The sequence below is a fragment of the Muscardinus avellanarius genome, assembly GCF_963383645.1.
Source record: "Muscardinus avellanarius genome assembly, chromosome: 16".
Classification (NCBI taxonomy): domain Eukaryota; kingdom Metazoa; phylum Chordata; class Mammalia; order Rodentia; family Gliridae; genus Muscardinus; species Muscardinus avellanarius.
This window is the reverse complement of record NC_137802.1, coordinates 6,226,880-6,252,853: the sequence shown is the minus strand read 5'-3', so window position 1 is coordinate 6,252,853 and position 25,974 is coordinate 6,226,880. Positions and strand designations below refer to the sequence as shown.

At 57.4% G+C, this 25,974-nt stretch overlaps 1 protein-coding gene across 2 annotated transcripts in view; it reads right to left on the bottom strand.

Annotated features, from left to right (window-relative positions):
* The window catches only part of PEMT (phosphatidylethanolamine N-methyltransferase), a gene marked incomplete at both ends in the record, with an annotated part of 43,646 nt that overhangs the window by 4,064 nt on the left and 13,608 nt on the right, over positions 1-25,974 (bottom strand). The window contains 2 exons of one of the 2 annotated variants that reach the window (XM_080712569.1): positions 835-980; positions 10,689-10,804. In XM_080712569.1, coding sequence (XP_080568695.1) covers positions 835-980; positions 10,689-10,804 — 262 coding nt within the window. The remainder of the gene's footprint in view (positions 1-834; positions 981-10,688; positions 10,805-25,974) is intronic. The other variant, XM_080712568.1, reaches the window with a different exon arrangement.

Below are 25,974 nucleotides of genomic sequence, written 5' to 3'. Positions count from 1 at the left end.
CCGGCCCTCAGGAGAACCACGTCCTGCCCCAGGTTCCCCCTCCTCGCTGCCCAGAGCATGAAAGGACTAACAGTTCACTATGCCCCTTGCGTGGCCTTCAGGGCCTCTTCGTGGCCTTCATGCCCTCTGCGTGACCTCTGGCGGGGCCCAGGCCAGCCGGGGGCTCCACACACACACACACACACACACATACACACACCCCCGCCATGGAGGCTGAGGCCCAAGTCTCGCTGAGTCTTGGCCTCTGGCCAGGAACCAAAAGGGATAGAGGCCCCAGGCCTCTGGGCTCCCACCCTGCGCTGCCAACTCCGCTGTGCCTGACGCACCAGGAGGGGCTTCTTTTGCGGAAAGGGTGCAGCCACCTTCTCTGTCCCTGTCCCCAATGTCCCCCTTTGACCTGCGACTGCGTCCCACTCAGCTCCCAGGGAGCTGGAAGCCGCTTCCACCATGAGAGTGAGCCCCTGGCCCCAGAGCACCAGAGCCATAGGCAGAGGCTGACGGAGAAGGGACGCCGCCCCTCCACTGCACACCCGCCCAGCCCTGCACAGGCAAGCCAAGAAAACACCCGGCCAGGCCGCGTGCTAGGATAAGCCCAGCCCTGGCCTTGAAGGTGGAGGGTCTCCCCCTCGCTGTGACTTGGCACTTAACCACCTCACCTTTCCATGGAGATAGAGCCTGGGGGCTTCTGTTAGGGGGTCTGGAGACCACCTGGCGCCCTCAGGGCCAGGGCTGGGCGAGCGATGCCCCAGCCCCCGTCCTAAGGCTCACAGGCCAAGCCCGGAGCCCTCTCTTCCCTGAGGCCTGCTCAAGGCCACGCGGCCCTCGGGCTCTTACCTAGGAAGGTTCCGGTGAAGCCTAGGGCAAAGAAGCTGGAGAGCACGAACAGGAAGCCCACGGCCAGGAGCGCCAGGCCCAGGTGGTAGGTGGCGGTGTTGTCCAGGCCCGCTATCCTGGGCTGGCTCAGCATGGCCTGTGTGAAGCTGCGGGCGGGAGAGCCAGTGTGTCACCCGCGGTGGGGCGGGTGCCTCCTCCTGTCCCGCCCCCAGGGCCTCAGGACCAGTGCCCACTGAGGGGTCCGGGCCCCCTGGTGAGCACGTTCCGGTCCTCCCTGCCCCGAGGTGGGGGTGACAGGGACGGGGCCCAGGCCTCCCAGGGCGTTTGACTTTTCTACAGAAGCCAGACATCCTGACTTGCATGTAGAGCATCCCATGTTTTATTTATTTATTATTATTATTATTGCAGGTCTGGGGATGGAACCCAGGGGCATTCGACCTCGAGCTACACCCCCTGCCCTATTGTTTTATTCTTTATTTTGAAACCGGGTCTCACTGAGTTGCAGAGGGCCTCACTAAGTAGCTGAGGCTGTCCGCGAACCGTGATCCTCCCGTCTCAGCCTCCGGAATGCTGGGATGACAAGCGTGCGCCGCCACACCCGGCTCCTCCCATGGTTTAGAACTAGGCTGTTTGGGGAGGTCCGCGTGCAGGCAGGGCTCTACCCGAGGGCCACCAGTTGGCAAACCCCAGTCCTGTCCAGCAAGCAGCGTGTACCCTGGAGGAAGACCAGGGTGGGAAGGGAAAGGCACATACTTGGAGCAGCTGCGTGGCAGGCCCTGCACCACGTGCCCGGGGCCTGCTCTGCGCTGCTCGCGACTGGGCCCCCAGTCTCCAAGGCCTGGGGTGGGCTCCGCACTGCCCACTTGGCTCCCAGTGACCGGGCGCCGACCTGGCCACGTCTGGGCAGCTGGCTTGAATTCTAAGGCACCTCAAAGGCTCCTGTATGTCCACTCCTTGGTACCCGCATGGGGGTCCCTTGGGGACAAACCATTGGAGGCCTTGCTCATGGGCAGTGGAGGACTGTGATGGCACACCGGTGGGTCAGGAGGAGTGGGGTAGGTTCCCCAGTGAGCCTCTCCTAGACTGGAAGGCTGAAGCAGGTGGGGTGAGGTGTGAGCCTCGCTAGGAAGGCACGGGCACCAGCGAGTGGGCAGCGTGGGGCTCTAGAGGGGCATACACAAAGGAAAGGGTAGGGGGGACAAGTACTCGTGTGCCACACCCACACCTCTCGGTCTTCTCGTGGTTGTGCCGCACAGGAGACGCCTGGAGAGCTGTCGTTCACATAACTACTTACACTCACTGCAGCAGGTACCCAGCAGCAAGGGCAGCTCACCACCATCCACCCCCCATCCACCCACACATCCATCCACTCATCCATCCACCTATGTATCCAGACAGCCATCCACCCATCTATCCATCCATCCACCCATCTATCCATATACCTACCCATGTATCCACCCATCCATCCATCCATCCATCCATCCATCCATACCTCCATCCATCCACCCATCTATCCATCCATCCATACCTCCATCCATCTACCCATCTATCCATATACCTACCCATGCATCCCTCCATCTATCCATCCATCCATACCTCCATCAATCTACCCATCTATCCCTCTATCCACCCATCCATCCCTCCATCTATCCATCCCTCCATCTATCCATCCATCCACCCACCCATCCCTCCATCTACCCATCCATCCATCCACCCATCTATCCATATACCTACCCATCCATCCATTCATCCCTCATCCACCCATCCATCCATCCCTCCATTTATCCACACATCCATCCATCCATCCATCCCTCCATCCATCCACCCTTCATCCATCCATCCATCCACCCTTCTATCCATCCATCCATCCATCCATCCATCCATCCACCCACACACACACCCATCCATCTATCCATCCATCCATTCATCCACCCACCCATCTATCCACTCATCCACTTATCCACCCATCACCCACCCATCCACCATCCATCTGTCCATCCACACCTTTCCATCAATACATCTATTCATCCAACCACACCCCCCATTCGTCCATCCATGCGTCCACCCGCCAAGCCTTCCACGTGTGCACCTCTGCTCTCTGCCGGCCACCTCCGTATCCACCATCCACAGCACTCTCCACCCACACGCCCACCATGGAACGTCTGTTTGCCAGGATCCTTCTGCAGCATGTCCTGACTTCAGCCACTCACTTCTCCGCTGGCAAGTACAGACTGCTGCCCCTCTATCCTTGGGCTGCACCACACGCTGCCTCCCCGGGACTCCTTCCCCCGGCCAGACTTTCTGCTCTCGGGAAACAGGCCCCCTCCCTCCCTCCCTCGGCCTCTCCTAGGCACCCAGCGCATCCAGCCCGCCCAGCTCAGGCCGGCAGATGGGCCTGAGGGCGAGGCGGAGGAGAGGGGCAGCCTGTCAACGGCGGCACAGGGGTGTCAGATCACGCTGCCCACGCCCCCACGCCCCCACTCCCCCCTCCCCTGCCTTCCTGCTGCCCGGGCTCAGGGCCACCTGCAGGTCCAGGGGGAGCCAGGGGATTGGTGCCCATGGAAGCCTGCCATGGAGCCGGCAGCATTGCCACGGTGTGTCCAGCGAGGTGGCCCTGGCCCTGACCCCCTTCTGCTCCGGTGGCCAGCCTGGGTAGCTCCCCACTGCCCTGACCCCTGAGAACTCAGGCAGGCACCCCAGGCCACCAGCCTGGAGTCCTCGGGGCTCAGCAGCAGCAGCTGTAAAGGCTGCTGAGCCCTGGATGAAGATGGTCGTGAGCCCCCGGCCCTCAGGACGGCTGCCTCCTGTACAAAGCTGCTGCCCAGCAACTACGCACGCGGGCAGCAGGAAGGACAGGGGTAAACCGAGGCTGGGGTGGGGGCAGCTGCCGTGAGGGAGGGCCGCTTCAGCTGAGCTACGAGGAAAGAATTTACTTGGGAGGCTGGGGCAGGAGGATCGCGGTTCGCGGCCAGCCTCAGCTACTTAGGGAGGCCCTCCGCAGCTCAGCGAGACCCTGTTTCCAAATAAAAGAATAACCGGGCATGGTGGCGCACACTTGAAATCCCAGCATTTGGGAGGCTGAGACAGGAGGATCACGGCTATTCATTCATTCATTCATTCATTTATTTACTTTGCAGTATTGGGAATGGAACCCAGGAGGCTGAGACAGGAGGATCAGGCAGGTTGGAAGCCAGCCTCAGTTACTTAGTGAGGCCCTTTTGCAACTCAGTGAGACCCTGTTTCAAAATAAAAAATAAAAAATGGGGCTAGGGGTGTAGCTCTGTGATAGAATGCCCCTGAATCCATTCCCAGTTCTGCTAAATAAATAAATAAATAAATAATCAGGCTGGGGGTTTTAGCTCAGCGATAGAATGCCCCTGGATCCATTCCCAGTTCCGCAAATTGGTGCAGGGAAGGAGGTGGGCAGGGAGAGCTTTCAGAAAGAAGAACCGCCCGGCTGGATGCTTGGAAACTCAGTGCAGTGCAGGATGGGAGCGAGGCTGGGCCTCAAGGAGCCAGAGGCCGGAGGGTCCCTCTGGGGGAGCCCCTGCGGTCACTGATGCCCCCTGCCCCGCTCCAGGGGCAAAGAGCAGGCTGGCGGCTGGCGAGCCTCAGTTTCCTGCTCCACACAGAGCCATCTCCCGAGTCCCTCTGCAGGATTTATCAGCCAGAAAACAGCAGAGGAGAGAGAACCTTCTGGGGCCAGCACGGCGGCGCCGGGGGCAGGGAGCACTTCCCAGGAAGGCGGCTTGGTAGACTGAGGACCGCGATTCCCAGCAGGGATGGCCAGGCAGGGAAACACTGAGCGGACAGGAGCCCCGTCCTGTCCCGGGTCTGGCCGGCAGCTCCTTGGCCAATACTTGGGGGAGGCCTGGACTCCCCAAAAAGTGCTCTGAAGGTCGTTTGCCCCAGGTATCGGTGAGAGCCGCAGCGAGGGCCCCCGGAGGTCTCATCTGGGCCTCGAGCGGTGACACAAACAAGCAGCCTTACCGGAATCGATGCCCAATTAGGCGCCCGGTGTTCCAGCTCCTCCAATAAGTCAGGAAAGCACAGTCCATTCCACAGGGAGAATTAGCGGAGGGACGGCAGCTCTGTGGCCGCGGCCGCCGCACAGCAGAATCAAGTATTAGGAGCAATTTCCTTTGGAAATGCTCGGCCCCGGGCTGGGGGTGGCTGCACACTTGCTCGAGGGCCTTGGGTTCTATTTTTAAAACCTGGATTGGGTTTTCGGTCATCGGTGTGACTCGAGGCTGCCTGGCCTCTGCTCTCCTGACATCCCGGAAACCTGGGGTGCAGGGAGGGAGGGAGGGGGCTCGCCCCAGGCCGTAGCACGCGGCCACACGGTCTTCACAGCCCCGAGACGGGCCTGGCCTGCCTGCCCACCTGCAGCCCACAAGAACACTGCCCTAGCTGGGTGTGGCGGCACACGCCTGTAAGCCCAGTACTTGGGAGGCTAAGGCAGGAGGGTCACAGGTTCAAGGACAGCCTCAGCAACTTGGTAAGACCTGTCTTAAAATAAAAAATAATCCCAGCATTTGGGAGGCTGAGACAGGAGGATCGCGATTTGCGACAGCCTCGGCTACTTAGCGAGGCCCTCTGCAACTCAGTGAGACCCCGTTTCCAAATAAAGAATAAAAAATAGGGCTGGGAGGTAGAATGCCCCTGGGTTCCATCTCCAGTACCACTAAATAAATAAATAAGTAAATAAATAAAAGCCGGGCGTGGTGGCGCATGCGTGCAATCCCAGCATTCGGGAGGCTCAGACAGGAGGATCGCGGTTTGCGGACAGCCTCAGCTACTTAAATGAGGCCCTCTGCAACTCAGTGAGACCCTGTTTCCAAATAAAGGATAAAAGATAGGGCTGGGGGTACAGCTCAGAGAGAGAATGTCCCTGGGTTCAATCCCCAGCACCACAATAAATAAATAAATAAATAAGGGCTGGGGGTATAGCTGTGAGTTAAAATACCCCGTGTTTAATCGTCTCTCTCTCTCTCTCTCTCTCTCTCTCTCTCTCTCACACACACACACACACACACACACACACACACACGAGAGAGAGAGAGAGAGAGAGAGAGAGAGAGAGAGACTTCCCTAAGTTGTTCGAGTGGGTTTCTGCGACGCCGTCCCTGTCCCCATTCAGCCCGGATATCACATTCTCCTTCTTCTCAAAAGTGAGGTGTCACCGGGCGTGGTGGCGCACGCTTGTCATCCCCGCGCTCGGGAGGCGGAGACAGGAGGATCGCGCTGGTTCGAAGCAGCCGCGCTGGCTTAAGAGACCCTGTTTCAAAAATATAAAATAGGTCTGGAGTGTAGCCCGGAGGTAGAAGGGCTTCCAGGAACCCCAGTACCACCAAAAAAAAAAAAAAAAAAAAATTAAAAAATTAAAAGTAGGACTAGGGCATAACTCAGAGGTAGAATGCCCCTGGGTTCCAAACTCAGTATTGACCAAAAAAAAAAAAAAAAAAGTTGGAGGAGACCGGGCGTGGCGGCCTGCACCTCTAATCCTAGTACTTGGGAGACTGAGGCAGGAGGATTGTAGGTTCAAAGACAGCTTCGGCAAGTAGTGAGACTCTCATCAACCTAGTGAGACCCTGTTAAAAAATAGAAATTTAAAAATAGGGCTGGATCAATAGAGGAATGGATTGCAAACTTATGGGAAATGCACACAATGGAATTCTACTCAGCTATAAAGAAGAACAAAATCATGCCATCGGCAAGAAGATGGAAAGACCTGGAGAGCATTATGTTAAGTGAGATCAGCCGAGCACAGAGAGAGAAGGGACATGTTTTCTCTAATATGCCCAAACGAGGGGGTATTGGGGATACCAGAGGGACTCCAGATGATGGAGGGGAAACCTCAGCAAAGTTTGAATGGAAAGATAGGAGAGGAGGAAGGCTGAACTTGATTTCTTTTAATTTTTTTATCGGTGTATTATATTTACATACATCATATTGGGGTAAAAAACTTGTGTGTACATACATGTACACACACTGAACTTGATTAACGAAGGTCCACATCCGAGTATGTGTAAAAGTATGAATATGGCATGGTTCCCCCCTGGACGATCATTGGTGGGAGGGGGGAAGGGAAAACGGGGACGGGGGGAGAGGGCACCAAGTATAGTTTAAATGTATACCATTTATGTTCAATAAAAATATGTATAAAAATAGGGCTGGGAGTGCAGCTTGGCGGTAGAATGCCCTTGGGTTAATCCCCTAATAACCCCCCACAAAAAAAGTTAAAAGGAGCTGGATGCCAGGCGTGGTGGCCCGCGCTTGTAATCCCAGCATTTGGGAGGCTGAAACAGGAGGGTTGAGGTTTGAGGCCAGCCTCAGCTACTACATACTGAGGCCTTTGCAACTCAGTGAGACCCTGTTTCAAAGTGAAAAATAAAAACTAGGGCTGGAGGTGTAGCTTGGAGGTAGAATGCCCCTGGGTTCCATCCCAAGTACTGCAAAAAATAAGAATAAAAAATAAAAAAAATAAAAATAAAAGGAGCTGGGTGCAGTGGCACACACCTGTAATCCCAGTACTTAGGAGGCTGAGACAGGAGGATCGCAGGCTGGAGGTCAGCCTCAGCTACTTAGCTGGGCCCTCAGCAACTTTGCAAGACTCTGTTTCAAAATTAAAAAAAAAAAAAAACCACAAATGCCCCCTGGGTTTAATTCCCAAACACACACACACACACACACACACACACACACACACACACACACTTGAAAAGGTAAAATTTATATTTATGTATTTTACAGCTAAAAAAAAAAATGTACCCATGCAAAAATGTAAAAGCCATTCTTCCCTCTGGAGCTATAAAAAAGGAGGTGTGTGCCAGCTTTGCCAGCCCCCAAACCAGTCCAACATCCGGCTGGTTCCGAAGCCATCTGCCTTTGCTGAGGATTAGGAAAGAGAGGCTCGAAGCCGGGCACGGTGGCGCACGGTGGCGCACGCCCGCAATCCCAGCGCTTGGGAGGCCGAGACAGAGAGATCGCAGGTTCGAGGCCAGCCTCAGAGACTTAGCAAGGAGACCCTGTTTCAAAGTAGAAAATACAAAGGGCTAGGGTGTAGCTCAGAGGTAGGACACCCCTGGGTTCAATGCCCAGTACCAAGTATCAAAATAGATTTCTGGGGAGTAGGCGCCGGCACCGTGCACGCTCCTGGGCTGTTCTCCTGAGACCGTCAGGCTGAAGCAGCCAGGAACAGGGCGTCCTGGCGACATCGGGCTGCAGCGGGAGGAGACCCTGCGGGGATGTAACCCGCATCCCGCTCCTCCAGGGCTCAGGACGCGGAGCCTTGGGGACTTAGACCAAGAAGCAGGACCGGGCGGAGTGGATGCTGGGGCCGTGGGCCTGTCGAGCTGCGTCTCTTCCCCACAGAAGAGGGAAAGCCCGACAGACAGACACCGACGCCAGAAGCCCTGGGCCTGAGCACCATGGAAAGAAAGGCCAGGGAAGAATAAGGTGATGGAGCAGCCGCCAGGCGATTATTTCTGCGTCGGGAGGTTTAAGAGAAGGCTGGCTCCAGCCCCCCGCTCCCCTCTGCCCTGTGACTGCCCACTCCGCACTCGGGCTCAAGACACGGCATCACCACCTCCTGGGGCCTTGGGGACACGCCGGGCAACCAGACTGACGCGACGGGTCCTTGGGCTGCGTGGTATGGGAGTCGGATAAGGACCGAGCGGGTGCTGCTGGTCTGGGGAGCCGAGGGGAGCTGTCTGCAGTCGGGACGGCTCTGGCGATGCCGGCTAAGCTGTGAGAGGCGGGTCCTGCATGGGTCAGGTGCTCAGAGTGACAGGCTTTTTTTTTTTTTTTTGGTACTGGGGATTGAACCCAGAGGTATTCTGTCTCCAAGCTCCATCCCCCAGCCCGATTTTATTTATTTATTTATTTATTTATTCATTCATTCATTTATTTATTTATTTATTTTGCAGTACTGGGGATGGAACCCAGGGACATTCTACCTCTGAGCTACACTCCCAGCCTAATTTCTCATTCTTTATTTTGAAACAGGGTCTCACTGAGTTTCCAAGGGCCTCCCTAAGTAGCCGAGGCTGGCCGTGAACTGCGATCCTCTCGTCTCAGCCTGGCGAACGCTGGGATTACAAGTGTGCGCCACCACGCCGGGCTCGATTTTATTTCTTTGGAAACAGGGTCTCTCGGTAAGTTTCCCAGGGACTCGTTACATCCTCGAGGCTGGCTGTGAGCCTGCGATCCTCCTGTCTCCGCCTCCCAGGTACTGGGATTTCAAGCGCCCGTGATCACACCCGGCTTGGAGTGAAGGTGTGGTCCCTGCAGCTGTGTGCAGGCCTGGACTGAAGCCAAGGGTCGGGGAAGGGCTGACTGTGGATCTGAGGCAGACAGACAGACAGACAGACAGGCGGCTGTTGGGAAACCGTTCCAGACGCCTCCGAGGTTCCTGGCTTAAGTGAGGCCCCCCTTCCTGCAAGGGGACTGGGCCAGAAGTCAGGGTTAAAGGGCCGCAGAGAGGTCCTGAGGCAGGGCCGGCTGGACGGCTGCCCAAGCCTGGTGCTGGGGCTACGAGGCCCGGGGAGCTCAGCCCAAGTGGCCAGCAGCCACAGTCCCTCCTACCCCACCCCAACCCGGGCTGCTGCGGACAGAGTGCGCGGGGACGGTGGCCTCCAGGTGGCAGGCTGGGGAGAGACCCGTGTCCCTCCACGCTAGACCACCTCCTCTGGGCCACGGGCATTGGCATGGGCACTGGAGCTGGGACCAGCTCATCCCTCTGGCCTAGGTGACCCCCACATACTGGCAGATCACTTTTGTGGTACTGGGGGTGGAACCCAGGGACATCCTACCTCCGAGCTACACCCCCAGCCTTTATTTATTTATTATTTATTTATTTATTTATGCGGTACTGTAGATGGAACCCAGGGGCATTCTACTTCTGCGCTACACCCCCATTTTTTTTTTTTTTTTGGGTCAAGTCTGGGGATGGAACCCAGAGGCATTTGACCTCCGACCTATGTCCCCTGCCCTTTTTTTTTTATTATTTATTTATATTTATGTATGTATTTATTTATTGGTGGTACTGGGGTTCCTGGAAACCCTTCAACCTCCGGGCTACACTCCCAGACCTATTTTCTATTTTTATTTGGAAACAGGGTCTCTTAAGCCAGCGAGGCTGGCTTCGAACCTGCGCGATCCTCCTGTCTCCGCCTCCCAAGCGTGGGGATTACAAGCGAGCGCCACCACGCCCGGCCCTATATTTTTATTCTCTATTTTGAAACAGGGTCTCACTGAGTTGCAGAGAACGGAGGCCGTCCTTGAACCGCGACCCTCCGGCCTCAGCCTCCCGAAGGCCGGGATGACAAGGCGTGCGTCCCCACGCCCAGCTCTTCAGACCACGGCTTCTTGGCAGGCCTCACTTTCTCGTCCCCATAACGGGATGCTCCCTGCCCGAGAACACAAAACTGGAGGAAGCCCTAGGCCTGGGGCCTGCCGCGGGGCGAGGCCTGGAGCTGGGGCCGCAAGCCAAGCTCCTGCCCCGTGGGGGGTCAGCATGCCGGAGCAGGTGCCACGGGAATCCTTACCCTGAGGACCAAGAACCTGGGTGCCCACCTGGCCTGGGGACAGTGGGCAGCCCCCGGCTGAAGGACCGCGAGGCACAGGCAGGAGCCAAGACCCCAGGGAGGCTGACCAGGCAGGACCCCTGCCCACCCGGGTGGCACTCGTGGCTAACAGGAGGCCCAGCCCCAGGGCCAGGAGCTGGAAGACAGGGTGTGCAGAGGGGCCCGCTGTGCTTAGACGCAGCGCGCTTGGGGGCCCCGACGGGTCCTCCACCTGCAGGGCCCTGCGTCCTCGGGGCGCCAGCAGCTGCGGGGGTTCAGGGGGCTTACCAGTGCGAGCGCAGGACGTTGAGGAGCAGGATGACGCAGCCCAGGGCGTAGCAGGCCAGGTACGGCGACCCGAAGGCCCTGCTCAGCTGTCTAGTCCTCTGCTCCCATCTCGCCACCTGCAGAGAGCACGAGAGGGAGGTGCGGTGCATGCTGGGAAATCCGTGCCAGGCACGGTGGGGTCGGGGACAGGCACACCTGTCTGCGTTCCAGGCTCCAGAGTCTCCCAGTCCAGGAGGGAGGATTCCCCAGGCAGATATAAAACTCATGAGCAGTCCCCCCGGGATTTCCACGCCCGCTGGGTCCCATCTGGATGGACCCAGGCTCCTAGGAGAACTGTCAGCTCACCAGTTGAGCTCCCAGAAGCACATGGCACATTCTGAAAAATGCAGAGCCCCAACCCCAAATGTAATTCTTTTTTTGGCGGTCCTTGGGATGGAACCCAGAGGCATTCGACCTCCCGATTGACACCCCCTGCCCTATTTTTTATTCTTTATTTTAAAACAGGGTCTTACTGAGTTGCAGAGGGCCTCACTAAGTAGCTGAGGCTGTCCATGAACCGCGATCCTCCTGTCTCAGCCTCCCCAATGCTAGGATTACAAGCGTGCGCCACCACGCCTGGCTCCCAAATCTAATTCTAAAAGAAGCCACAGACAAGAAGCGTTAGGGTGCCGAATGAGCCCTCAGAGGAACAGAAGCCTCTGCGAGCAGGGCCCACAGTGACTAAGAGTGGGGTGTGGTGTTGCATGCCTGTAATCCCAGTACTTGGGAGGCTGAGAAAGGAGGGTTGTGGGTTCAAGGCCAGCCTCAGCAAATTAGCAAGAACTTGTTTCAATTTTTTAAAAAAGCTAGCCAGGCATGGTGGTGCGCACGCTTGTAATCCCCGCGCTTGGGAGGCTGAGACAGGAGGATCGCATGGGTTCGAAGCCAGCCTCAGCTACTGAGTGAGGCTCTCATCAACTTAGTGAGACCCTGTTTCCAAATAAAATATAAAATAGGTCTGGACGTATACCCTGGAGGTAGAAGGCCCCTGGGTTCCATCCTCAGTACCAAAAAATAAATATAAGAAAGCTCGAGGTATAGCTCAGAAGTCCAGTGTCCCTGGGTTCAATTCCCAGTAGCGCCAAAAACAAAATTAATAAAAACCCTAAAAGGGGTGGACTAAAGAAAGGAGACCCTCACCCTCACCCCGTGCTCCCTAAAAGGCTCAGGCTTCCAGATGCGTCCACCTCAGCCACCAATCCTTGGTTTCTTCTAATTAATCACATCTAGAATTTCAAATTTTAGCCACCAGCGGTGGTGGGGGGGGGGTAGCAGGCAGGAGGCGCCCAGGGATGCCCAGGCCCAGCCGCCCGCTGCCCCACTGGGCTCTGCCTGGCCCGGCCTGGCCCGCCGCTCTGGAAGGATGCCGGAGCTTGAACCGGCGCAGAGCAGCCGGGGGTCCCGATCGTGTGCACAGGCCGCCTGGCTGGGCCCTGGATGCGAACCACCCATACTACATGTGGGTGCATTCACAGGGACCCCGCCGCTTGGACTTACAATTTTTCAGCTTAACGATGGCGCCAAAGTGATATGTACTTTCAGGTCTGGTTCTGGGGCTTTCCCGGGGCTAAGGACCTGAGGCCCGGGTCTCTGCCATGATGCCGGGTCCCAGCCCCAGTCACAGGAGAAACCACTGGGCCTCTGTCCTCGGCTGGACACAGGTATTTGGTAAATGGCAGGACTGCCCAGCGCTCGAGGATCACACTGGCTTTGTGCTGGAAAACTGTGTGGACCGTGGGTGAAGGTGAGCGCGTCTGGACGGGGGAGACCGCGTTGCACAGATTGGGTGTATTAAATGCACCGTGTTTGTTTATTTCTTATTAAACCTAGAGATTAAACCCAGGGCTGCTCTCCCCCAGCCCTTCCTAGTTTCCATTTGAAACAGGGTGTCTTAATTTGCTACACCCTCAGCCCTTTATAGTTTTCATTTTGTTTTCATTTTGAAACAGGGTGGGTCTTGCTAAATTGCCGAGGGCCTCGCTCAATTGCCCGGGCTGGCCTCGAACCTGCAATTTTCCCGTCTCAGCTTCCCGAGGGCTGGGATTACAGTGTGTGCCGCTGTGCCCAGCTGCAGTTTGGACTTACTTCAGATATTTTCAATTTCCGATGAGTTGATCAGGACGTGACCCCATCCTAAATCCAAGAAGTCCGAGGTTGCAATCCTGGGCCGCCTAGCGTGGACCTGCCCTTCCCGGAAGCTAATCATAGATGGAGTGATGACCACCTCCCCGGCTCAGGTCCTGCCTGGCCGTGTCCTCAGAGACCCGGGCTCTGGGGAGCAGCGCTGGCCCGTGTTCCTGGGGAGGCGAGTGAGGGGGGCTCCTGGCCTGCCCTCAATCAGCAGTTAGCTCAGCTGCCCTGTTCTGGAAGTTAAACAGCCCTTTGGCCTCGGCTGGGTCAAGAGAAGCTCAGTCCTCACTCAGAGGAGGTGGGGCTGAGCGTTGGAGGGGCTGGGAGCGCAGGACTCGGGGTCGCTGCACCCACGGCCTGCTGGGTCCACGGGCCACAGAGGTCACACGCCTCAGGGCCCCTGCAGGTGTTTCCTTTTAATTTTTGAGACAAAACTCAAAGCGGATCTCAACTGTGTGGCCGTTGTGATGAACACTCTGCCGCCCCAAAGAGAACCCTGTATGCACCGGCGGTCCTCCCCGGCGGTCCTCCCCGGGCCCTGGCAACCACCAATCCCATCTCTGTGGCTGTGCCTGTTTTGCACATATCGTGTGCACAAAAGTGTACAGCAGTCAGCCGCTGCGTCTGACCCCCTTCGCTTGGCAAAACCCTGTCAAAAGCCGTCCATGTTGGCTGAGTACAGTGGCACACACCTGTCATCCCAGTACTCGGGAGGCTGAGACGGGAGGATTGCGGGTTCGCGTCCAGCCTCAGCAACTTAGCAAGACTCTGTCTTAAAGGGAAAAATATAAAGGGCTTGAGTGTTGCTCAGAGGTTCTATCCCCCATACCAGAAAGAGAGAGAAAGAGAGAGAGAGAGAGAAAGAGAGAGAGAGATTCATCCGTGTTACAGTATCTATCTATCTATCTATCTATCCATCCTCTCGCCCTCTTTGTGGTAGAATAACTCCTCCATTATATCAAGACATCACCTTTCCTCTAGGCAATCGCCAGGTGATGGACTTTCCTTTTGTGTGTGTGGGGGGTACTGGAAATTGAACCCAAGGACATTCTACCTCTGAGCTCCACTCCCAGCCCTCTTTTTTATTTTTTATTTTGAAACAGGGTCTCACTGAGTTACAAAAGGTCTAAGTAGTAGCCGAGGCTGGCCGCGAACCGCGATCCTCCTGTCTCAGCCTCCCGAAGGCTGGGATGACAAGCGTGCACCACCGCGCCCGGCTGGTGATGGACATTTGGCTGGATGAAAACGTGTATCTGCAAAAAAAAAAAAAAACCTCATGCACAGCTGTTCACTGGGTCATAATTCATAATTGCCAAGAAGCATCCATCCAAATGTCACACGTTATCATCTCTCCTGGGCACCTACGGAGGAGCGGAACTGCTAGATCATACAGTAACACGACGCCTAAGTCGCTGAGGAGCCGCCAGGCGGGGTTTCACGGTGGCGACCCCAGCCTCACTCCCGGCAGCCACACACGAGGGTCCCAGTTTCTCCCTTGGACTCTTTGGCTATCGAGATGCCTGCTTGAGAGAGACTCCTACTCAAATCCTTTGCCATTTATTAACTTATTTGTTTATTTATTTATTTATTTATTTATTTATTTACTTTTAGCCAGGCGTGGCGGTGCACGCTTGTAATCCCAGTACTTGGGAGGCTGAGACAGGAGGATCGCGGTTCGCGGACAGCCTCAGCTACTTAGTGAGGCCCTCTGCAACTCAGTGAGACCCGGTTTCAAAATAAAGAATAAAAAATAGGGCTGAGGGTGTAGCTTGGTAGTCGAATGCCCCTGGGTTCCACCCCCAATACTGGAAAAAAAAAAATGTGCACTGGACCAGCATGGTAGTGCATACCTGTAATCCCAGTACTTGGGAGGCTGAGACAGGAGGATCCCAGGTTCAAGGCCAGCCTCAGCTACTTAGTGAGACTTTTTCAACTAAGCAAGGCCCTGTTTAAAAAAAAAAAAAAAGGCTAGAGGTGTAGCTCAGAGTAGAACATCCCTGGGTTCAATCCCTGGCACCCAGCATAAGCACGCGTGACACACACACACACACACACACACACACACTCACACACACACACACACACACACTCACACACACACACTCGTGCATGCACAAAGTCCCATGCAACATCTGGAATAATTTAAACTAAAGGATTACTTGCTGTCTCCCTGCAGTTCCAGCTCACCGGGGGCATCCCATATTTGGCAACCCCAGAGAGGAGGAGTTTGGGCACGGGAGGGATCCTGGGAATCCAGAAGATGTGCAAATCCCACACACGGGCAGCAGAGCCAGTCGCCCGGCTCTGCCTCCCACTGTGCTAAGGGCGCCCGCGTGCCCGCCAGCCCGGGCCTCCCTCCCCTCCCTCTGGGCTCCCGGCCCCTCCAGGGGATGAAGTGTGCAGGGGCCCTGACAACCCAGAGGCACTCGGTGGAACCAGGGAGGCTGGAATCTGCAGGAATCCTGTGACTATCTTCCCAGTGCCCACACACGGAAGCCCAGAATCTGTCCAGTTCAAGAAGGCTGTGAGGAATATCTCTCCATACCACCCACCTGTTCACTCATCCATCCATCCATCCATCCATATGCCTTCCCATCCATCCATCCATCCATCCACTCACGCTTCCATCCACCTATCCACCCACTCATCCATCCACCCAGCCACTCATCCATCCAACCATCCATCCATCCATCCATCTATCCACCCACTCATCCATCCATCCACCCATCCATCCATCCATCCACCCACCCACTCATCCATCCATCCACCCATCCATCCATCTATCCACCATCCATCTATCCATCCATCCATCCACCCACCCACCCATCCATCCATTCATTTAACCATCCATCCATCCACCCACCTATTTACCCACTCACCCATCCATCCGTACACTCACCCATGCATCTATCCAGCTATCCATCCACCCAGCCACCTACTCACCCATGCACCCACAATCAAACCATCCATCTAGCCACCCAACCACTCACCCATGCATCCATCTACCCACCGGCCCACCTATCCAACTCTCCGTTTATCTATCCATTCATCCATCTACCCATCCATTCAACCACCCAACCATCCATCTACCCACCCGCCCATCCATTCCATATCCACCTATCGACCCACCTGCCCATCGTCTGTCTAATCCACTTACCCACCCATCCACCCGTCCATCTACCACCCACCCATCCACTCACTTACCCATCATCCACCCAACCACCTATCCACATAGGCCTCCTTCATCCATCCACTTATCTGTCCATCGACCCACCCACCCACAAGACTCTGTCTAGTAAGACTCTGATTCAAATTTTTTAAAAATAGAGCTGGGGTATAGTCTGGAGGTAGAATGCCCCTGGGTTCCATCCCCAGTACCAAACAAACAACAAAAATAAAGGTTTGCTCTGGGCCTCTATGAAATCTGCACCTTTCTGCTGCTGCATGTATCCTGTTTGATTTTAGCAATTTTTTTTATTTTTATTTTAAATAAAAGAAGACCCACCTGTTCAAAGGTACTAGAAAAATAAGCCAGGGGTGACTCTTCAACTATTAATAAAATGCAGTGCAAACCCCAGGCCTCCTTCTTTGGTCAATATTGACATGGACTTCAGCCTGGCTCAGAAAGGAAATTTGAGAGTATTTGGCGAGTAGCAGGGTGGTTGTCTGGAAACACAGGTTCCTGAGAAGCAGCTGGGCTGGGTTTCCAAGTGGGACCTTTGATGGGCACACCCGGTGCACGAGCAGCAACAGACAGCCCTCTCCATCCCCAACACCACCTTGCCGCCCGAGCCTGCTGCCACCAGCTTTTAAACATTAGTAGTGTGAGCCGGGCGTGGCGGCGCACGCTTGTCATCCCCGCGCTTGGGAGGCTGAGACAGGAGGATCGCGCGGGTTCGAAGCCAGCCTCAGCTATTTAGTGAGGCTCTCGGCAACTTAGTGAGACCCTGTTTCCAAATAAAATATAAAAACAGGTCTAGGAGTATAGCCCGGCGGTAGAAAAAACCCTGGGTCCCACCCCCTGTTTCACCAAAAAATAAAATAAAAAATAAGCCTCCTTCCCTCTTTGCTACCATGGAATCTGCTGACAGAGTTCAGAAACTGTTAGCTAGCCAGGCACAGCCATAACCCCAGTACTTGGGAGGCTGAGACGGGAGGATTGCAGGTTTGAGGCCAGCCGCGGCAACTTAACGAGATCCTATTTCAAAATTATAAAAAAAGGAAGAAAGGAAGGAAGGAAGGAAGGAAGGAAGGAAGGAAGGAGGGAGGTGTAGCTCCGAGGTAGAATGCCTCTGGTTCAAGCCCCAGGACCAGGAAAGGAGGAGGGAAGGGAGGCGCTGAGGCTCCGGGGACAGCAGCACACCAGCTGCCGGGGCTGTCGGTGTTGGTGGAGTGTGTTCTGAAGGGCGCTGCAGGAAGAGTTGAGGGTGCCAGGCGCCAGGCCGGGCATCACCTCCCAGAACCCTGCGGGAGGGCGTTCTTCCCATACCCGTGGGCGCGGTAGCCTCCCGGGGCCACCTGGAGTCAGCTGAGCGCTGTGCAGAGCCCAGGCTCCCGGCTGCTCCCCGGGTGGCTTGGGGCTCGCCATCTGGGCCCAGGGAGCAGCGTGGAGCCCTCCGTGGGGTGCCAGGGCCCGGGCATGGGGCCACAGAAGCACGCCTGTCCCCACTCAGCCAGGCAGGCAAAGCCGAGCAACCAGGACGAAGGCCAACAAGGGCTCCCAGGGTTAGTAGCTGCAGCGGTGGGGAGTGGACAGGCGCATCCCAGGGGCCTGGCCCCCGGCCCCTCTAATCAGAGGATACCTGCCGGCCCTGGGCTGACTTGGGCCCCTACAACAGCCGGCATGGCCCCTGGAGGCCGCCAGAGGCAATGGTGGTGTTTGTTTTCCCAGGCGAGGACTCTGAGCTTCAGAGACACGAAACAACCTGCCCAGAAACGCACAGCCCCCCGCCTGTGTGTGTGGGGGGGCTGCACCTGGGGCCGCTCGGTCTCCACTCAGGTTTTCTTTTTTTTTACGGTACTGGGGATGGAACCCGGGGCCATTCTACCTGCGAGCTACACCCCCAGCCCTATTTTTTATTCTTTATTTTGAAATAGGGTCTAAGTTGCAGAGGGCCTCGCTAAGTAGCCGAGGCCGGCCACGAACCTGGATCCTCGGGTCTCAGCCTCCCGAATGCTGGGATGACAAGCGTGCGCCGCCACGCCTCGGCCCAGAGGCGGAGCTGCCGGCCCGGTCTTGGTCACCTGGGCCGCCGGTGCTGCCTCTGAGAAGGTCCTTTGGGGCCAACGCAACTACCTGGATGTTAGCCCGGGGCCGAAGGGCACAGCTAAGCTTGTTATGCTTTAAGGCCAGCCCTGAGCTCAGCAAAGTGGTTTGGCTAATTGTGAGTCCTCGCAGTTAATCCCGAATTGGGCTGGGGCGGTATCTGCGGCCGGTGTCCTGCTGGGGCAGCGAGGGCCAGCTCGGGTAAGGCCCAGGGGCGCACCCGAGTCCTGGGCTCACCGCGGCGCCATCTCCATCCACCCGCCGGCCACAGGTTCCTGCTCCGGGAGCCCCGGGACTGGCAGCAGCCTTTCTCTCGGCCCATCCTCGGCCTTCTGTGGGGAGCGACCACAGCACAGCAGGGTCCCCCTCTGTCCTCGCAGGCTAAACTGCGTGGCATCCATTGACTTCCAATCGCTATAACAAATATCAGATGTCATCACTAACAAAAAGAGAAAAGGAGCCGGGCGCGGCGGCGCGCGCTTGTCATCCCCGCGCTTGGGAGGCTGAGACAGGAGGATCGCGTGGGTTCGAAGCCAGCCTCAGCTGCTTAGTGAGGCTCTCGGCAACTTAGTGAGACCCTGTTTCTAAATAAAGTATAAAATAGGTCTGGGAGGATAGCCCAGAGGTAGAAAGCCTCTGGGTTCCACCCCCAGTACCACCAAAAAAAAAGAGAGAGAGAGAGAGGGGGGGGGGGGAAGGGTTACTCTGGCTCAGAGTTCCAGAGTTTTCAGGCCAGGTTCGGTGGGCACCGTGGCTTTGGGCCTGTGACCACACATCTTGGCGGGGGCTCAGAAGGAGGAGAGAGGAAGGGGCTGTGGTCCCGCCCCAAATACCTAAAGACCTCCTATTAGGCTCCGCCTCTTAAAGGCTCCACGCCTCCCCAAAGCACCAAGCTGGGAACCAAGCCTGTGACTCGCGGGCTTCTGGGACTCTCCTCTGAACCACGGCACCTGCTGCCAGCCTCACCCTCCAGCACCTTGTGGGCTCCAGAACATTCTACCTAGAGGAGCCTGTCCCCTGCCCTCGGCCGGCCTGCATCCCGTGATGCAGTGAGCTCCTGGTATCTGCCCACCTGGCAGGCCCCGCCCCGGGGACACTTCCCGGGGCAGCCAGGGCTCCTGGGCCCGGCCCTGTCTCCTATTCTGATTCCTGGCCTCCGTTCCTCCAGAAGATTCTCAGCCACTCTCGTTTTTTTGGTGCTGGGGAGGGCACCCAGGGGCGTTCTACCTCTGAGCTACACCCACAGCCCTTTTTATTTTCTATTTGGGAACGGGGTCTTGCTAGGTCGCTGAGAGCCTCAGGAAGTCACTGAGGCTGGCCTCGAAGCTGCGATCCTCCTGTCTCAGCCTCCCAAGCCCTGGGCCACGGCGCCGGGCTGGACGCTCAGCCTCTCAACAGCAGACCACCGCTGGCGCTGCGGGCCCTCGGCGGGGCTGGCCTGCCCGTGACTCAGCCCTTCATTCCACTCCAGAACAAGCCCTGCTCTGCTCTCGCTCGCTCCCAAACTTGCTCAGAATGTTCCCTTCCGTGATAATGAGGCTGTGCTCAAGGAGGCGATGTCCTTAGTTGTGGGCCTGCGTGATGGGTGTCGAAGGCGACCGCGCCGGGGCATCGGCTGTGCTGTCGGCAGACACAGGATGTTCTGCGAGCCGGTGACCCTGCCGGGGGTCGCTCTTCCCATCTTCATTGTGCTTGAAATTGTCCTTTTTTTTAAAGTCCCCATCTGCCTGATGGGGCTTTTTTCTTTTTCTTTTTGGTACTGGGGATCGATCCTAGGGATATTCCACCTCTGAGCTAAACCCCCAACTGTGTGTGTGTTTGTGTGTGTGTGTGTGTGTGTGTGTGTGTGTGTGTGGTACTAGGGATGGAACCCCAGGGGCATTCTACCACCGAGTTACATCCCCAGCCCCATTTTTATTCTTTATTTTGAAACAGGGTCTCACTGAGTTGCCGAGGGCCTCACGAGTTGCTGAGGCTGCCCTTGAACCCGGGCCCTCCTGTCTCAGCCTCCCAAGTACTGCGATGACAAGCTAGCGTGCGCCGCCACGCCCGGCTTCCCCAACTCTTTTTATTTTGACTTTGACACAAGGTCTCAGTTGCTGAAGCTGGCCTAGAACCTGCGATCCTCCTGTCTCGGCCTTCCCGGGAGCTGGGATGGCAGGCGTGCACTGCTGGGCCTGGCTTCCTGACCTTAACGGGACAGAAAGGAAAGAAGAGACCCCAGCTGGGCTCTGCCCGCGCCTCCCGTGGCGACAGCGAGAAGCCGCAGAGGCCAGGCGTGCCCTTGCGCAACCCAGCCGGCGCCCAGCAAAGAGCGCTCCTCCCGGGGCACCCAATGTTCCCTATTAGCAGCTCGGCGGTTAATGCAAAATAATTAAGTCAATGGGAAGTAATTAAGCAGGCGCCGGCTCCATCCAGCTTGCTATTCACACCTGCAGAGCAGGCAGGGGAACATTCGCAAGCCGGCAGGGTAGCGGCAAGGTCTTGCGCAGCGAGCGTGCACCCACCGGGGCGGGCGCTGAGAAGAACACGGGGTGCTGGGAGGAGAATCGCTCGGGGTGGGGGTGGTCGGGGGGGGGGCGCCCTTCACACGCTGCGGGGAGACACAGCCAAGCAAGGCGTCGAGCACTGAAGGGGGGCCAGACCTGAGCCACACGGCACCACCGGCTGACTTCGCCGCTGTGTGAACATCACGGTGCGAACGCTGCGCCATGGCCCAGCCCGCTGCTCCGCGGCGACAGATCTGAACAGCCCGCAGTTACTCAACACAGTCGGCCACCAAAGACAGAGCAGGAAGCCGGGCGTGGTGGCGCGCCCCTGTAATTCCAGTCCTTGGGAGGCTGAGACAGGCGACCAGGCGGGCCCTGGACAGGCCCTGGGCTGATGAGCAACTAAGGCGCTTTTTAAAAACGTAGCCTTGAGCCAGGCGTGGCGGCGCACGCTTGTAATCCCTGCGCTTGGGAGGCTGAGACCTGAGGATCATGGTTGGCGGACAGCCTCCGCTACTTGGTGAGGCCCTCTGCAACTCAGTGAGACCCCAAATAAAGAACAAAAAATTGGGCAGGGGGTGTAGCTCAGAGGTCAAATGCCTCTGGGTTCCATCCCCAGACCCGCAAAAAGTAAATAAACAAACAAACAAACATAGCCTTGGAGGCTGGGACAGGAGGATCGCGGTTCGCGGCCAGCCTCAGTAACTCAGTGAGGCCCTTTGCAACTCAGTGAGACCCTATTTCAAAATAAAGAATAAAAGCCGGGCGTGGTGGCGCACGCTTGTGATCCCAGCATTTAGGAGGCTGAGACAGGAGGATCGTGCAGGTTCAAAGCCTGCCTCGGCTACTTAGGCCCTTTGAGACCTTGTTTAAAAATAAAGAATAAACAAATGGGGCTGGAGGTGTAGCTCGGAGGTAGAATGCCCCTGGGTTCCATCCCCCCACACGCACACACAGCTTTTATTTTGGAATACTTGGAGATGTCCAGAAAAGCAGCTGAAGGGCAGGGAGCGTCCCCTCTGCCTCCACCCGGCTCCCCTGGGCACCCAAGCCGTGACCACCAGGCAGGCCCTCCGGGGAGCGGTGCTTTTCGGCTGGGCCCGGGGGGCGCGCAGCCCCGCAGGTGGAGGGGAGCACCCGCGTCACCCCAGGCCGCCCACAGAAGCCCGCCCCTCCCGCCCCGCTTCGCAGGGTGGTGTGACTGTCCTGTCCCTGAAGCCGGCGCGGGTACAGCCCGCCTGGGCACGGGGACGCTCGCTCCTCTCTGGGGACAGACTGGATTCAAAATACCACGTTCTGGGCTCATTAGCCCGAATGCTCCCCGTGACCTTGGCGCACGGGGCTGTTCACGGTTCTCTGTGACCCAAGGGACAAGACAGGACGGCATGATCCTCTCTGGTCCCAGGGGCCCAGCCGAACGGGCTCCAAGAAGATTCTGGGTAACTCCCGGGCCACTGATTGAATTGGGTTTTATGGTTATATTTATTTATTTATGTATTTATTTGCAGTACTGGGCATGGAACCCAGGGGCATTCTCTCTCCGAGTGACACCCCCAGCCCTGTTTTTTATTCTTTATTTTGAAACCGGGTCTCACTGAGCCGCAGAGGGCCTCGCTAAGTAGCCGAGGCTGTCCGCGAACCGCGATCCTCCGGTCTCAGCCTCCCGAATGCTGGGATGACAAGCGTGCGCCACCACGCCCGGCTTAAAATAGAAAATTTTCAAAGGAGCCATGCATGGTGGCTCACACCCGCCATCCTAGTCCTTGGGAGGCTGGGACAGGAGGATTACACGTTCAAGGACGGTCTCAGCAAGATTCTCAGCCAGCGAGAGACTCTGTTTCAAAACAAAAACAAAAAACGGGGCTAGGGGTGCTTAGCTCAGAGGTAGAATGTCCCTGGGTTTGATCCCTAGCACCATAAATAAATAAATAAATAAATAAAATAAAAAGACTATCAACTAAGAAAAAGACTTGGAGCCGGGAGAGGTGGCGCGCGCTTGTCATCCCAGCACTCGGGAGGCTGAGACCGGAGGATCGCGGTTCGCGGACAGCCTCGGCTACTTAGCGAGGCCCTCTGCGGCTCAGTGAGACCCGGTTTCCAGATAAAGAATAAAAAATAAGGCTGGGGGTGTCGCTCGGAGGTGAGACCCCGCCACAGTCGGCAGCCACGGCCCCCCACGCACCCTTCCGTCGCGGAACCGTCCTGACCCATAAACTACGGAGGGGTGGAGGCCCTGCCCGCGCCCCCTCTTCCTACTTTGTAATTATCCTGCTGCAGCTCTGACATGGAGACCCGAGGTCTAAAATTAGACCACTCCACATCACACCTGTCCTCTGGGCCGAGGTGTCAATCCCTGCTCGGGGACAGCGGCTTCTGAACATGCTGCTCCCTGCCTGGCGGCCCTCCCACGGCGGGCTTGGGGGGCGCTGCCCCCGCGATGCCCCGGCCCCGCCTGTCCCCCGGAAGCCCCCACAGCAGCCAGGTAGGTGCAGGTGGCCGGCTCTGCCGCGAAGGTGCTGGACCGGGATTACAAAGGCGCCCACAGCCAGGAAGGAGTTAATGTCACTGGCAACCTCCCTCCACTGAGGCCTGAGCCCACCCCCAGGCCAGCCCTGGGCGCTCCCACCCAGACTCCCTTTCCCCGGGGAAGTGAGCACTGGGGAAGTGAGCACTGTGCCGCGGCCACCTGGGACTCTTTATTTGTGAGGGTGTGTGTGTGTGTGTGTGTGTGTGTGTGTGTGTTACTGGGGATGGAACCCCAGGGCCTTTCTACCTCTGGGCTATACTCCCAGACCTATTTTGTATTTTATTTGGAAACAGGGTCTCACTGAGTTGCTGAGAGCCTCACTAAGTAGCTGAGGCTGGCTTTGAACCTATGTGATCCTCCTGTCTCAGCCTCCCAAGCGCGGGGATTACAAGCGTGCGCCACCACGCCTGGCTTCCACCTGGGACTCCTGCTGGGGCCCCTGTCTCCCAGGGATCCCTCAAATGATACCACGCCCCGGTCCCCCACTCTGGGACACCCCGATCCTGCACCCTTTAAGCCCCAGGTGTCCCCAGGCCCCTGAAGGGCCCATGTCCTCCTGACGGCTTGTTCCCCTCGTGTGTCCTCCAGAGACTCCGTCGCTCCTCACCACCCAGCAGGGCCCCGGGGCCCTTGCAACTCGGTACATCTAGAAACTTCTGTGGGGGCCTCTTCTGGGTCCCCCCGCCCCAATCTCCTCTGCTGGTGCTGGAAATGCTAGGCAGGTGAACAGCCCAGGTGGGGAACCGCTCGCCCCTCCCTCCCACCCAGCACTCACCCAGCCCCGCCGTAGGTGGGCCGCTCTACGCGGGGTGGTCCAGAAGCTTCCCTGGGAAGGGGCTTTGGGCCTGCCATGGGGCCCCTCCAAGCAGAAGCCGGTCCAGGGAGAGCCAGGAGAGGCCGGCAGAGGCCATGGGAGGGGCTCAGGGCCAGCGGGTGCCCTCTGCGGTACCCTCGCTGCCTTCCAGGGCTGTTTCTCTCGGGTGCCCGGGGGCCCAGCCTCCAGAGTGAGAAACAGTCCTGGGGTGCATCCAGCTGCAGCGCCGTGTGCAGCCAGGCCACCACTGTTCATAAACGGGTGAGGGGCAGGCAACCCCCAAGGGCCAAGGAGATCAACACCCTAGACATTTGCACACCCCCAGGTCCTGCTGGGGAGCGGATCATTAGCGTCAAAGGCATAGATATGGCGGATAAGCCAGGAGTGGTGGCGCACGCCTGTGATCCCAGAACCTGGGAGGCTGAGGCCGGAGGATCGCAGGTTCGTGGCCAGCCTCAGCTACTTAGGAGGCCCTCTGCCACTAGTGAGAGACCTCATTTCAAAATAAAGAATAACAAATAGGGCCGGGGGAGCCGGGCGTAATCCCAACCTTCGGGAGGCTGAGACAGGCCCTTTGCAATTCAGTGAGACCCTGTTTCAAAACAAAGAATAAGCCGGGCGTGGTGGCGCACGCTTGTAATCCCCGCGCTTGGGAGGCAGAGACAGGAGGATCGCGCAGGTTCGAAGCCAACCGTGTGCGCTGGCTTGGGAGACCCTGTTTCCAAATAAAAATGTAAAAGTAGGTCTGGGAGTGTAGCCCGGAGGTAGAAGGGCTTCCAGGAACCCCAGTACCACCAAAAAAAAAAAAAAAAAAAAAGAATAAAAAAATAGGGCTGGGGTTGTAGCTCAGAGGTAGAATGCCCCTGGGTTCCATCCCTGGTACCAAAATAAATAAATAAATAAATAAATAAATAAATAAATAAATAAGATTAATAAGCAGGAGAGGCTGGACCAGCGCCAGCCCATGCAGGCTCACGGCCCTGCTCTCTCCTCCCGGGGAGGACGGGCAGGAGGAGAAGCGGTGAACACGGGGTCACATCCGCGCAGAGGCCTGCACCTGTTACCCAGGACAGCCCTTGCGGTAAGCCCCACGTCTCCAGCACACCACCCGGCGGGGCCCTCCAGCGCGCCCCGGGAGCCCACGCGCCTCCCGCCAGGGCTCTCAGCTCCGCCTGGTGCTGCCCCTTAGCTGCCCCTCGGCTGGCTGTCTCTGCGCACCCTGCGTCCAGGCCCCGCCCGGCGCTGTCGGGGCTCCGTGACCCAGGAGGCCTGGACCCTGCATCCTCCCCTCCCCTTTCTCCTCCCTCCCTGTACAACTTCCTGGCACACCTCTGGACTCCGCAGTCCTACACCATTTGCCCCAGGACCCAGGAGCATCACCTGATGGGCCGGACCAGGGGCCCCAGTAATGGAACATCACTGCCCGGGGCCACCGCTCGCTCCACCTGACGCCTGGACTCTGTGGGTGCTACTCGAGGCACCGCAGTGACCCTCAGCACAGCCCCACGGCAGCCTGGTTTTTTGTTGGTGGTGGTGGTGGGTTTTTTTTTTTGGGGGGTTACTGGGGATGGGACCCAGGGGCTTTCTACTTCCGAGCTACACCCCCAGCCCATTTTTCTCCTTTATTTTGAAACAGGGTGTCATTGATTTGCAAAGGGCCTCACTGAGTGAGCACCTGAGTCTGGCTGTGAACCCAGGTCCTCCTGTCTCAGCCTCCCAAGTACTCAGATTACTAGCGTGTGTCACCGCGCCCGGCTGGCCTGTTTCACAGATGAAGAAACTGAGGGCCGGGGCCGAGGTTCAGGGCCTTGCCCGGTTGGCAGAACGGGTGGCCGCCACACTGAAACCGAGGCGGGTGAGGCCCAGGATAGGGAGAGGGCCTGCGCCCACCGGGGCTCACAGAGGAAGCCACAGGCCGGTCGCCCAGCAGAAGCCCGAGGGGGACCCGTCTGAGGAGGGAGGCGGGCATCGCGGCTGCGGGCGGGCTGCAGGCACGTTCTAGCCGGACCCTTCCCAAGGGG